This window comes from Syngnathus leptorhynchus, chromosome 5 (assembly GCF_054491065.1).
Source record: "Syngnathus leptorhynchus isolate UIUO chromosome 5, UIUO_Slep, whole genome shotgun sequence".
In the NCBI taxonomy this organism is placed as follows: domain Eukaryota; kingdom Metazoa; phylum Chordata; class Actinopteri; order Syngnathiformes; family Syngnathidae; genus Syngnathus; species Syngnathus leptorhynchus.
Window position 1 is genome coordinate 2,633,691 of NC_141199.1, and position 14,360 is coordinate 2,648,050.

Below are 14,360 nucleotides of genomic sequence, written 5' to 3' on the forward strand. Positions count from 1 at the left end.
AACTACTGAACTGTAACGATAAAAACATATACAAGTTGCTTCACAAAATAAAATATATCAAATAACTATAACATAAATAAGTTTTTCAAACCTTGTGTCACTCACTCCAAATCATTAAATCCTTCAAACGTGGGGCCCTTCGTCATCTTCGTCATCCCGTGATCGAATCCTTTGTTCTTTATGTTAACAACCGCCGCGCCGCGCCGTTGACGTCACTTGCAGTTCAAATTACAGTAATCCCTTGCTACATCGCGGTTCGTTTATTGCGGTTTCACTACATCGCGGATTTTTGAATTTTGAAAATTTGTCAAAAATGTCATATATAAATCGCTCCTGAGTATACGGTGTGCCATGGTACAGACATTGTAGACAGTAAATGGGTGGGACCTGTACACTACTAGTGCCAGGTTCCCCGTACCATAGGTAGCTAACCCATAGCAGGCCCGGTGGGGACTTTCCCCCCTGCTAGCTGTCTTTTCAGGCTGTTGCTAGGTAAGATCCTTTATGTAACATAAGAGCTAGGCTGGACACAGAAGACATGGAAGGCAAAACGTTCTGACAATGTGTAATTTAGCAACTCAAGCTTACACAGACAAAAATACTGCACCTAGTCTGATTTGAAAGACTAATGATTTATAAATGAAAATGAATTGACAAATATATTGGAATCCAAGAACAACATTTTCACAACCTAAAGGTACATGTAAACGTCAATAAAATGAGATTTTTTTTTTCCTGCCGCCATCTTGTGTTCCAGTAAGAACAGTAAACTGCTATGCCAACAACAAGCCTTGAGTTATAAGTAGGATCAAGGGCCTTCTGAATCGCAAGAAGCCGGCCTTCAAGGACTGTGATAAGAAGGAGCTAAAGCAAGTGCAGAGGGAGCTCAGGGCCAAGCTCAAGATGGCGAGATTACTTTATCGGAAGATGTTGGAGCAGAAGCTGCAGAAGAACAGCATGAAAGAGGTGTGAGACGGGATGAGGCTGCGGCCCAAAGCAGGGTGGGTAGGTGATGGGCAGACCTCAGTATGTGTGCATGGGAGGCACGGTGAGGAGCAGCGTGAGAGGACCGCAGGGAAAAGCGTTTTGCCATGTGCAGAAGTTTAGGGACGACACCGCAATTGTTGGCTGTATTAGAGATGAACTGGGGGAGTACAGGAGCCTGCACTTCGCAAGTTGGTGTGACTCCAACCACCTTCACCTGAACACTACTAAGTCCAGGGAATTGGTGGTTGACGTCAAGAGGCTTAGGCCTACTCCTGAGCCAGTGACCATCAATGGAGACTGTGTGGAGTGCAGACCTGTAAATATCTTGGCGTGCTGCAAACTCGACTGGTCTGCCCACGTGGATGCTTTGCGCAAAAAAGGACAATGTATTGTACTTCCTCAGGCGGCTCGCATCCTTTGATTGTCTGAAATGTGATGCTGCGGATGTTTTATCATTCTGTTGTGGCGAGTGCCCTCTTTTTTGTGGTGGCGAGCTCGGGGGGGGGGCACCATAAAGAAGGGGGATGCCTCCCGCCTGGACAAACTGGTGAAGATGGCGGGTTATGTTGTGGGCACAGCGTTGCTTGGTCTGAAGTCTTTGGCAAAACACCAGGTGTTGGCCAGGCTGCTGTCCAAGGATAACCCCGTCCACCCATTGGACACTGTCACCAAGCGTAGGAGTAGTGGAGGATTTCTCCTTTTTTTATTTTGTTTGTCATTTTTGTCGCGTCTGATGTTTATATTGTCTATTTGTTTATTTATTTATTTATTTATTTATTTATTGATCGAGCCATAATAGTTTGCATGTTTTTACATGTTATGTAACTACTGCATATCTGTTCTTTAATCTCGTGTGCCAACTCTTGGGTGTGCATGCTGCACTGGCAACCGAATTTCCTCCCGGAGCTCTATAAAGTGTGGGTGCCGGCCGTTCGTCCGTCTGTCCGTCCGACAACATCATCCTGTATCCATGTATAATACCCTGCCCACAATATTTTATAAGGCAAAATTGGGAAATATTCTCAACAAATTGAGTAAATCCTGACTAAACATCTTGTATATGATGCACAGGAGAAAAAATTACCATTCAACAAGGCCAAAGTGACAGTGTCAAGTCGGTAACTGATACCTTTCCAACTGATGGAGCAGAGATAATGTCAGTAAGATTCCCAAAAGGCTTGATGAGGTTAAGGACATCACTCGCTGACCAGTCACCACCAGGAATTTCTGTGATCAACACCAAGCCCTTATATGGATTACAAAAATAAAATTAGTAAGCATACAAATAGTTTTACTCAAGATAATCTAACAGACATGACCAATGAGGATAAAGGCGATGGACAACATTCCACTAATTTCATCATCAGAAGATACCCAAACCAAGTTGAATGATCAGGTAACATTGATATTAATTCATTCACATTACAAAAATATTCATAGCTATTGAATTTTTTCACGTTACACAACAGAATTAAACCTATAATGGAGTCTCACTCCTTCAAAATTCTACAAACGACATGCAACCAAGATATCCCAGCTGTGAGAGACTGTAGCACACGTTTAAAATACATTAAATGTATAAACATTAAAATGATTAGAGAACATTCAGCACTTAATCACAATTTTATGTATGCATTTACCTTGGCAGAAGTGTTCATGGGAGCCTCACTCACCTCAGTAGAGAGGTCTAAAACAAACAAGACCAAAGCGAGAGCATATAATCAATACTGTTAAAATTCTGGAATCAAATCCATTCATGCAAGTTTATGTGCCAAAAACTCATTTTACTTTACAAGGCTTTTCCAATTAAAATGTAATAAAGTGTTACAAACGGGCATGGTCAGAAGCAAAACAAGGCAGTGGTTAGCACGATGTGGTTGGAACAACTCTGGCCACTCAGTATCAACTTTGCATATTATCCTTATGGTAACAAGGCTTCTCTCAGATTGTGCCTGATCAGGTTCCTTGAATAGTCCAAACATTTTAGGATAACTGACAACCTCCTTGCTTGTCACTGCTGACTCTAAGCCAGTGATGTCAAACTTCGATCCTCAAGGGCCACTATCTTGCATGTTTTACAGTAGATTGACTCCTTTACAAATGACAAACTTGACCCCTTTACAGTTTGCCAACCATGTGTTGATTTTTCCTCAGTTTCACCCTGGGCTGTGTCCTTTAAACCCCAAATATCACGGTAATAAATTCTGCTGGTTTACGTTTTACTCACTTAGTTGTGGTCTATATAAAGTGGAACAACAATGCTTTTGTCTGAATTCCTTATTTTGATACCATCACAGGTCCCTCTTCTCGACTTGTTTTTAGGTGCGGGTCAGAGCAAGCCATTTTGGTGTGGTCTCTTTAAATGCAAATGAAATACTTCACACTGCTCAGACCGCAAGACGTGCGCCTCCCTTTCTTTAGCCGAGGTAGCGTTTACTTTTTTTCCCTTTATTTAAACGAGGTAGCGTTTACTTGCGCCGCAAACTTTTTGATTGATTAAGATATCAACGACAGACTTGTCCATACAACCATACATGACACGTAATAAAATGAATCCCCTCACAATATTTATGAACGTCTTGTGAACAAGCACTGTCAAGCTACGACGTACGCTGATTTTAAAAGCAAAAAGTCGATTTTCCATGATACGTGTCCTTTAAATATTTATTTTTATCTTGTACAAAAACAGTTGCAGAGAGCAGCTTACTGGTAAGTAATAGTAATAACATTACTGCCTGGATGTTATCATCATCATGCTGATTTATAACTTTATCAGAATAAAGTTCTGATGACAATCACCATTAACACTTCCTAATGTCTCTGAGTCTAACCTGACTTTTTTTTAACTGGTGCGCTGATAACCTTCTTGATTGATTGATTGATTGATTGATTGATTGATTGATTGATTGATTGAACTTTATTCATCCCACAGCGGGAAATTCACTTGTCACAGCAGTGCATATGAGTGCAAGAATAATACGAGTGCAAGAATAAAACAAGTGCCGAAATTTCAAAAAAGGGTAAATAACAGACAAGGACAAACACAAGAGCCGCTAGTAGAGACGAAACACGTTAATTTCATCAGATGCCACGCATGTTGTAAAGTCTGACAGCGGGAGGGAATGAAGGACCTGCGGAACCGTTCCTTCCTACTCCGAGGGTGCAAATGTCTGGTGCTAAAGAAGCTGCTCAGGGACCGCACAATCTCATGGAGGGGGTGAGAGGTGTTGACCATGATGGATTTAAGCTTAATTGTCATCCTCCTCTCACCCACAACCTCAATGGAGTACAGGGGACTGCCCAGGACAGAGCTCGCTCTACTGACTATCTTATTCAGTCGCCCCCCCCTGTCCTGGTCAGTACTGCCTTCACCCCAGCAGACCACAGCGTAGAGGATGGCTGAGGCCACCACTGTCATAGAAGGTCCGGAGGAGAGCCCCGCACACACCAAAGGACCTCAGTCTCCTCAGCAGGTGGAGACAACTCTGGCCCTTTTTGTACAGGGCGTGGGTGTGATCAGTCCAGTCCAGTTTGTTGTTAAGGTGAACACCCAGGAATTTGTAGTTCTCCACTACCTCAATGTCCGATCCCTGGATGTTCACCGGCGTGAATATGGGTGCCGTCCTCCCGAAGCTCACAATCAACTCCTTCGTCTTGCTGGTGATCAGCTGAAGCTGGTTGAGCTCACACCAGCTGACAAAGTCCTTGATGACCGTCCTATATTCCAGATCGTTCCCCTCCGAGACATATCCAACAATGGCCATGTCGTCGGAGAACTTCTGGATGTGGCAATGACTTAAATGTTGCCAAAACTATAGAAATTGGCATTGACTGCAGGAAAATAAAGTCAGAACAAAAGCCACCATTATACACAACCAAGATGTTGAGTTGTGGATCAATATAAATGCCTGGGAACTGTATTTGATTCATGACTCAAACTTGAGGCAAACAGACAATTGTTAAGAGACAAACCAAAGAATTCATCTTCTGTGTAAACTAAACCCCCAACATTTGCAAGTCAGTGTTCTGTGTCTTATCATTTATCTGACTTTATCTGCTGGTTTAAAATGTTTGTATCAGTGAAAATTTGCTGACGACACGACTCTGGTGGGTCTCATCACCAAGGAAGACGAGACTCAATACAGGTCGGAGGTCGACCTTCTAGCCACGTGGTGCAGAGACAACAACCTCCAGCTTAACGTCAGCAAGACCAAGGAGATTGTTGTTGACTTCCGGAAGGGTCACACCCAACACCTGCCACTGATCATCGACGGTGCTGTGGTGGAGAGAGTGAGCAGCACCAGATTCCTGGGGGTGCACATCAGTGGAGACCTCTCCTGGACCACCAACACTGCATCACTGGCGAAGAAAGCTCAGCACCGCCTGTATGGAAACTCAGGCGAGCAGGTGCTCCACCAGCCATCATGACCACATTCTACCATGGCACCATTAAGAGCGTCCTCTCCAGTTGTATCGCTGTGTGGGGTGGTAGCTGCACTGAATACAACATGAAGGCCCTGCAGCGCATAGAGAACACAGCTGGTAGGATTATTGGTGCTTCACTCCCCTCGCTGAAGGACATTTAGACCTCCCATCTCACCCGCAAGGCAACCACGATTGTGTGTGATGTGAGTCATCCCGCTCACACTTTGTTTGATCTGCTGCCTTCTGGGAAGAGGTACAGAAGCCTGCGCTCCCGCACCACGAGACCCACCAACAGCTTCATACTCCAGGCTGTTAGGATCCTGAACTCTCTCCTCTCTCCAACCTCGACTGCATAACGTCCTGACCTTTTGGACCACGTTGGCTGCCTTGCACTACTCTCGCGCTACGTATATTCTGACTGTCTGCTGTATGCACACTTGCTCCATTTTTGCTCCTTTTGTTTATTTATTTATTTATTATTATTATCTATGCATCACTCTTGTTTATTCATTGTATGTGCCTTCTTGTTTTTACTTTTTGTGTTGTTTTATTGGATGTTTTGTAATATGTCTTGTCACCGTGGGATAGTGGGTAACGCAATTTCGATCTCTTTGTGTGTCTTGGCATGTGAAGAAATTGACAATAAAGCAGACTTTGACTTTGACACACACACACACACACACACACACACACACACACACACACACACACACACACACACACACACACACACACACACACACACACACACACACACACACACACACACACACACACACACACCATTTTTAAATAGATTTGCAGCAGAATGTTTTATTGTTAAAGCTTAGCAGGAACAAAACATCTGGTTTCTAGTATTTTATTCAATAGTTACTTCATGTTTTATTTTAGTTTTCATTGAACCCATACTCTTGTTATATCAAGATATCTGCCATGATTATAGTGCTTCGAAACTGCTCAAATTATTCAGCCCTAGACGCAACCTGAACTGCGTTACACAACAGTAAAAAACCCCAAAAACAAATCTGATTTCTCACCAGAGTCTTTCTTCTGAGAGTTCTTGTCTGAGTCCATAGTAGGTCTACTGTAAACAAACAAACAAAAAAAACACAAATTCAGAAAAGCCATAGTGAGTTTAACAATGGTAACATGTGGAAGAGAATGTGGCATTTAAAAACACAAACCTGTTACGGCAGAAAGAATCATTTGTTGGCTCTGGTATCTAAAAAGGGGAATTATAACAATTTTGAGTGCAATGTACATTTCACAGACATTAATAAATATGTTACCTTAAGAAAGTTTCTGAAAATCAGTTCCCAACATTTAACTAATAAAAAGGAGTCAGTGATTTTTTTTAATCACATACTTCGGTGAAATAAAATAGTCCTGGTTTTGATCAATGACCATATTTTATGCTCTAAAGCAGTGGTTCTTGACTTGGGTTCGATCGAACCCTAGGGCTTCGGTGAGTCGGACTCAGGGGTTCGGAGAGACCGGCGGTCCGAACACACCTGATTTATTTATGTAAATTCGTGATGACGAATATCTGAACTGGTCTCTCAAAGTCAACAGCAGAAGTCACGCTGATTTGCAGGTATGTCATTTGTTGTGAGTTCATGCATTGTGTTGGTTTTGTTCTTTGAACAAGGTGATGTTCATACACGGCTCAATTTGTGCACCAGTAAAAAAACATCTATGTCTTGAATTTGAAAAGAATGATTTTCATTTTTTTACTATAAAGGCGTTCGGTGATGATGATGATAGAACTTTATTCATCCCACAGCAAAGAAATTTACTTGTCACAGCAGCGTACAAGAGTCCAAGAATACAATTACCAAATTTAAAAAAGGATTAATAGCTGACAAGGACAAAGACAAGTGCCACTAGTAGCGGTAGAGACGAAACACAATTGTATCAGCATGTTGTAGAGTCTGACAGCAGTGGGAATGAACGACCTGCGGAAGGAGAGGGGTGAAGGGGCGGGGGGAGGCGAGGCGGAATCAAATCTGTTGAAGAACACATTGAGTTCATCCGCCCAGTCCTTGACCCCACCAGCTGGTTTCCGATCAACCACTTTACCACGGCCCAAGATGGATTGCAGACCCCTCCAGATGTTCCTGGCATTGTTAAGATCCATTTGCTTCTCTAGCTTCCTCCCGTAGTTCTCTTTCCCCTTCCTGCTCTTCAGCAGGAGTTCTTTCTGGACTCTACGCAGCTCCACCACGTCCCCCGAACCAAAGGCTCTCTTCTTCTCGTTAAGCAGAGCCTTTATCTCAGAGGACACCCAGGGTTTGTTGTTGGGAAAATACTGGACCAATTTGGAGGGTACAGTGGTCTCCACACAGAAATTAATGTGGTCCGTAATGCAGTGGGTAACGCTGTCAATGTCACTGCCATGGGGGCTACAGAGACCGCATATGAAGCTGGAGGGGTTGGGTACCTCCAATGAGTTTAAGAACCACTGCTATAGCTGTACCTTCACAGACAGCTTATGTTCTAAGCCTCAACTGTAATGGTTCAATGCAAGGCTGTGATATTAACCAGATGGGTTATAATTTAAATTATTCAGAAGATAAAACATTATTAAGTGATATGAAAGTCTTAAAATTAGTACCGTATTTTCACGACCATAGGGCGCACCTATAAGTCTCAGATTTTCTCCAAAGGGGATGCGGGGCACCTTAAAATGCTTATGTGTGCACTGAGTTCCAATGTCTGTCACTTTCACCATCCCGATGAACTATTGTCGAGAAGAAGGGGACCAACATGGTAACTATACTCACAATGGGGCACGAGAAGACTGCTGTTACTGTGGGGCTAGCTTCCCATGCTAATGGAAAAACACTGCCACCGATGGTGCTTTTCAAGAGGAAGACGCTGCCTAAAGAAATGTCTCCACGTGGACTCGGCAAATCAAAAGGGCTGAATGGACGAGGAGAAAATGAGAGAGTCGCTGTGTGAGGTCTACAAAAAGTGACCGAATGTTTTTTCCACGCGTCACCGTCCTTGTTGAGCTTTGACTCCATGTGTACCCATAACCGCTGTGAAAAACCTAGTGCTGCAAACAAACTCTGAGTTTGCCATCATTCCATGAGGCCTAACAAAGGAACTGGACATTGATGTAAACAGGGCGTTCAAAGTGAAGTTGCGAGCGCCATGGGAGTGATGGATAACAGATGGCGAACACAGCTCTGCAAAAACTGGGAGGCAGCGTTGAGCAAGTTCATCCCTCCATCCATCTTCTTCCGTTTATCCGAGATCGGCTCACAGGGGCAGCAGCTTTAGGAGGGACTCCCAGACTTCCCTTTCCCTAGCCACTTTGTCCAGCTCATCCCAGGGGATCCCAAGACATCCTCAGGCCAGCTGAGAGACAAAGTCTTTCCAGCACGTCCTGGGTCGTCCACGGGGTCTCCTGCCGGTGGGACCTCCCCAGAGAGGCGTCCAGGAGACATCCTGATGAGATGCGGGATCTCATTCTTTTGGTCACGACCCACAGCTCGTTACCATAGCTGAGGGTAGGAGCGTAGATCGTCCGGTGAATGGAGAGCTTTGTCTATTGGCTAAGCTCTTTCTTCACCACGGCGGACCGGTACAGAGTACACATTAATAATAATAATAATAATAAATTATATTTATAACGCACTTTATATTCGGAGGAATCTCAAAGTGCTACATGGCAAGTAAAAACAAGAATAAAAAGCATAAAACAACTGGACGACAACCAGGATATAAAAACAGGAATTACAGAAATGCCAAAGTAAAGAGGTGAGTTTTAAGTCCGGTTTTGAAAGAGTCAGTGGATTGGGGTGCTCTTAGGTGGTCGGGGAGGGAGTTCCACAGTGTGGGGGCTGCATGGCAGAAGGCCCGGTCGCCCATGGTGCGCAGCTTGGTGTTGGGGACGTGGAGAAGGTGAGAATTGGATGAGCGGAGGCTTCGGGTGGCAGATTTGGGGGCAAGGAGTTCTTTGAGGTATGGGGGAGCATGTCCGAGGATGCACTGGTGAGTGAGGAGGGCAATCTTTTAATTTATTCGAAATTTGATGGGGAGCCAGTGCAGAGAACGGAGGATGGGTGTGATTTGGTCGCTTTTCCGCACCCTCGTCAGGATCCTAGCAGCGCTGTTTTGGATGTACTGGAGCCTCTGGAGGCTCTTGCTAGGGATCCCGATGAGGAGTGCGTTACAGTAGTCTAGCCTGGAGGAGACAAAGGCGTGGACAAGTTTCTCAGCATCTGTCAGGGTAAGTGTGGGGCGGAGTTTGGAAATGTTCCTGAGGTGGAAGAAGGAGGTTTTACAGATGTGTTTCATGTGTGACTCTAGGTTGAGTTGAGAGTCCAGTATCACACCCAGGTCGGTGACAGTGGCTGAGAGGGGGATTGTGTGACCGGCGAATGAGATGCTTGTGATTGGGCAGGTATGGATCTGATGGGGAGTGCCAAATAACATGACTTGGGTTTTATCGCTGTTGACTTGTAGGAAGCTGAGATTCATCCACGCCTTTATCTCCTCCAGACACAGTGAGAGGATGGATGAGGCTGGGTTGCAGAGGGTGGGGGGTTGAGTTTGAGGTATAGCTGGGTGTCGTCCGCGTAACAATATGAGATGCCGAACTTCCTGATTATATTGCCAACGGGTAGCATGTAGAAAATGAAGAGGGTAGGACCGAGTACAGTTCCCGGAGGTGACTGTGTGTGTGTCTGATTTTACATTACACATAACTGTGTACATGTCTGGTTTGAATCAGCCACCAAACAAGACAAGCACAGACTGCAACGGACAATCAGGAGTGCGGAAAAGGTAATCGGGACCAACCTCCCAACTATCCAAGACTTGTACCTGTTCAGGACCAGGAAACTTGCAAGTAACATCTCTGCAGACCCTTCACACCCAAGTCGAAGTTTGTTCGAACTCCTCCACTCCGGAAGGCGTTACAGAGCGCTGTATGCCAAAACCAGCAGACAGAGACACAGCTTCTTTCCCCAATCTGTCGCTCACTAAACTCACACCACTCAGAGACTCAGAGACATCACTGGGCAATAATATCCTGTTCTTCCCACTTCAATGTTGTTAGTAACCTGAATGTTGTTAGTCACTTAAATGTTGTGCAGAGACTGAGATCAACCGGGGTCAAATTTCTTGTTTGACATGCACAAACTTAACAATAAAGCTGATTCTGATTACAGCCAACACTGTTCAAATCCGCCTGTCGATCTCACACTCCATCCTGCCCTCACTCATGAACAAGAACCCAAGATACTTGAACTCCTCCACTTGGGCAGGATCTCATCCCTGATCCGGAAAGAGCATTCCACCCTTTTCCGACCGAGGACCATGGACTCAGATTCGGAGGTACTGACCCTCATCCCGACCGCTTCACAATTGACTGCGAAACGCTCCAGTGAGAGCTGGAGATCACGGTTTGAAGAAGCCAACAGCACCAACATCGTTTGAAAAAAGCAGAGACGCAATACTGAGGTCGCCAAACCGGACACCCTCAACGCCCGGCTGCACCGAGAAATTCTGTCCATAAAAAATGTGAACAGAATCAGTGACAAAGGGCAGCCTAGGCGGAGTCTAAACCTCACTGGGAAGGAATCCAACTTACTGCCGGAAATGCGGACCAAACTCTGGCATCTATGATACAGGGACCGCACCACCCTTATCAGTTGGCTCGGCACCCCGTACTCCCGAAGCATCCTCCACAGAACTTCCCGAGATCCACGGTTGAACGCCTTCTCCAAGTCCACAAAACACGTGGACTGGTTGAGCGAACTCCCATGCCCTCTCGAGGAGCCTGCCAAGGGTATAGAGCTGGACTACTGTTCCACGGCCAGGATGAAAACCACACTGCTCCTCCTGAATCCGAGGTTTGACCTCCCGACAGATCCTCCTCTTCAGCACCCCTGAATAAACTTTATCAGGGAGGCTGAGGAGTGGGATTCCTCTGTAGTTGAAACACACCCTCCGATTCCCCTTCTTAAAGAAGGGAACCACCACCCCAGTCTGCTATTACAGAGGCACCGTCCCCGATGTCCAGGCAATGTTGCAGAGGCGTATCAGCCAGGACAGCCCTACAACATCCAGAGCCTATAAGAACTCCGGGTGGATCTTATCCACCTCTGGGGCCTTGCCCTCAAAGAGTTTTTGAACTGCCTTAGTGACTTCGACCCCAGAGATTGGAGAGTCCACCTCAGAGTCTCCAGGCCCTGGTTCCACAATGGAAGGCATGTCGGTTGAATTGAGTTCTTCGAAGTATTCTCCCCACCGACTCACGACGAGTCGAGGTCAGCAGCACGCCATCTCCACTGTAAACAGTGTTGATGGTGCATTTCCTTGAAGTCGTTCGGAAGTCATTCTCCATGGCCTCTGGCGTTGCCAAACTCCTCCCACGCCCGGGTTTTTGCCTCAGCAACTGCCGAAGCTGCGTTCCACGTGGACATCCGGTCCTGTCAGCTGCCTCCGGAGTCCCACAGGCCAAAACGACCCGATACGACTTGTTCCTCAGCTTGACGCCATCTCTTACTTCCGGTGTCCACCAGCGGGTTTGGGGATTACCGCCACAACAGGCACCGATCACCTTACGGCCATAGCTCCGGTCGGTTGCCTCAACAATGGAGGCACGTAACATGGTCCACTTGGACCCAATGTCTCCCACCTTCTCCGGGACGTGGGAAAAGCTCTGCCGGAGGTCTTCCTGACAGGGGATTCTGGCAGACATTCCCAGCAGACCCTCACAGTACGTTTGGGTCTGCCAGGTCAGACCGGCATCTTCCCCACTATCAGAGCCAAGCCACCACCAAAGTCAAAGTCCGCTTTATTGTCAATTTCTCCACATGCCAGGCACACAAAGAGATCGAAATTACGTTCCCCACCGTCCCACGGTGACTAGACAGTACACAACACTCGCACCAAATAGCACAAAGAGTAAAAACGAACAGACAAGAGCAACGAAGAAGTAATAAGTGCCCGGTCCGCTCGATAGCACGCCAGCCGCTCCAGTAGCACAGCAGAGTCCGGTGTCCAGCGATCGGACAGTCGCCAGAAGAATGGAAGGCACGGCCGGGCGAGTTGGGCACGCCGCTAGCCTGGCCCGGACACCTCCGCGCTTCCCCCTCTTCTGCCTCCTCGCACACCGCTTCCGACGCTGCTGGTCCGGGGAAGGAGTAGCAGACGAGTCCAGCGATGATGCAGGCATTGTAGTCCCAGTGACTTTAATGTCCAGGTGGTGATCAGTTGACAGCTCCGCCCATCTCTTCACTCGAGTATCCAAAACACGAGGCCGCAAATCCAATGACACGACTACAAAGTTGATCATCGCACTGCGGCCTGGGGTGCCCTGGTGCCAAGTGCACACATGGGCACCCTTATGTTTGAACATTGTGTTCATTATTGACAATCCGTGTCGAGCACATAAATCCAATAATAGAACACAGCTCGGGTTCAGATCGAGATTCCTCCCAATTAACCCCCTTCCAAGTGTCAAGTGGCATGGTGGTACAAGATGGTGTATAATTGAGTATTAGCCCAGGCAGATTGGCTATCCTAAAACATGTAGCAGTTCTTCAATTTTACCAGGAGATGGTTTTAAAGCTTGACATAGGGGTGACCTCATGGAAACGAACAAATATAATAAATTAAATTAAATTGAGAGGACACGACCTGTTCAAACACGTAGCAACACACAACTTTGGAATATGGTTTTGCTTTGCCATAATTTTAATCTGTAACAGCTTGAGCAATATCATATATGTTGAAGTTAGAAGAACCCATTATTATGCCAAATAAGGATTATCTGTGAAGTTGACTATTGTGAAAACATGCTTATTGATGTTGCAATGTTTAATCGATATCCAACATTTATTTAAAGTTGTTCCATCTATACATGAACGTATTGAGTTGTGGGGAGACACAAGAGGTTGTTTGCTATACTGGTGCAGTCGGCTGAACGAACGAGCACAATAGGAAACAACTGCATCCGGTAGTAGAGAACAGTCATACGCAATGGTTACTGCTTTAAGCCAGGTTGCCAAGGCAACCAACAGGCATAGAGGAAGTAGGATGAGGTCATGCATTCCACACATAATGTCATGCATTTTCGATGGAATCTCCTGTCGATCCGACGGATGAGTAGACTAGCAGTTATTTCTGCAAGTCTTACCAGCACAAAGATTGTTTTAGGTGTCAAGCTCTCGCCTTCAGAGAGTCGTTGCCCAGGAGGTGCAAGTACTGCCACATGCAAGGCGGCCCACGAAGGGGCAGCTTTACAGCATCCCCAATCCAACACTTAATGCTGAGTGTCAAGCAGGGAGAAATCAGGTTCCTTTTTTTTTTTTTTTTTTTTTTTTTTAATAGTCTTTGGTATGACTCAGCCGGGGATCGAACCCACAACCTCCCAGTCTCAGGGCGGACACTCATACCACAAGGCCACTAAGCATTCTACACATACCATGAACGCCATGCATACCAGACATTCCATATATACCAATGACGTCATGCATTCCTCTCCGGTAAGGTAATGCCAGTATGACCTAATGCAAGAATTCTGACCTTTCACCTACATATTCCTATGTGGTAATGCCAGGAGAAGCTGGCAAGCCTATAAAAGCTTGGTTCCGGACAGGAAAAGTGCTCTCCTTCGCCAGTATGCTGGCACTGCGTGCCCAGAGCCAAGAACGCCTTTAGACGAAGATGTTTTTTTTAGAATAGAATAGAATGCCCTTCATTGTCATTTTACAACTTAATTGTACAACAAAATTGGAGAGCTACTCTCTTTCTGGTGCAAAACATTACAAAAATAGAAAAAGTATAAAGGAAGTCTCAGAATAAAAGTGAAAGATCTTATTTACAGTATGTACAATGTGGGTATTTATAATAACATGAATGAGGTATGTACAGGAAGTAAATACCGTAATTTTCGGACTATAAGTCGCAGTTTTTCTCATAGCTCACTC

General features: G+C 45.6%; 1 protein-coding gene across 11 annotated transcripts in view; it reads right to left on the reverse strand.

Annotated features, from left to right (window-relative positions):
• LOC147056235 (uncharacterized) overlaps positions 1 to 14,360 on the reverse strand; it is a 114,055-nt gene that overhangs the window by 61,931 nt on the left and 37,764 nt on the right. For all 11 annotated transcript variants that reach the window (XR_015066096.1, XM_085912556.1, XM_085912562.1 and 8 more), the window contains 4 exons: positions 6,597 to 6,634; positions 6,450 to 6,496; positions 2,628 to 2,674; positions 2,117 to 2,233 (listed from right to left, as the gene is read on the reverse strand). Coding sequence is in view for 10 of the 11 variants with exons in the window: in XM_085912556.1 (XP_085768682.1) it covers positions 2,117 to 2,233; positions 2,628 to 2,674; positions 6,450 to 6,496; positions 6,597 to 6,634 (249 nt within the window). In the remaining variant the exon portion in view is untranslated. The remainder of the gene's footprint in view (positions 1 to 2,116; positions 2,234 to 2,627; positions 2,675 to 6,449; positions 6,497 to 6,596; positions 6,635 to 14,360) is intronic.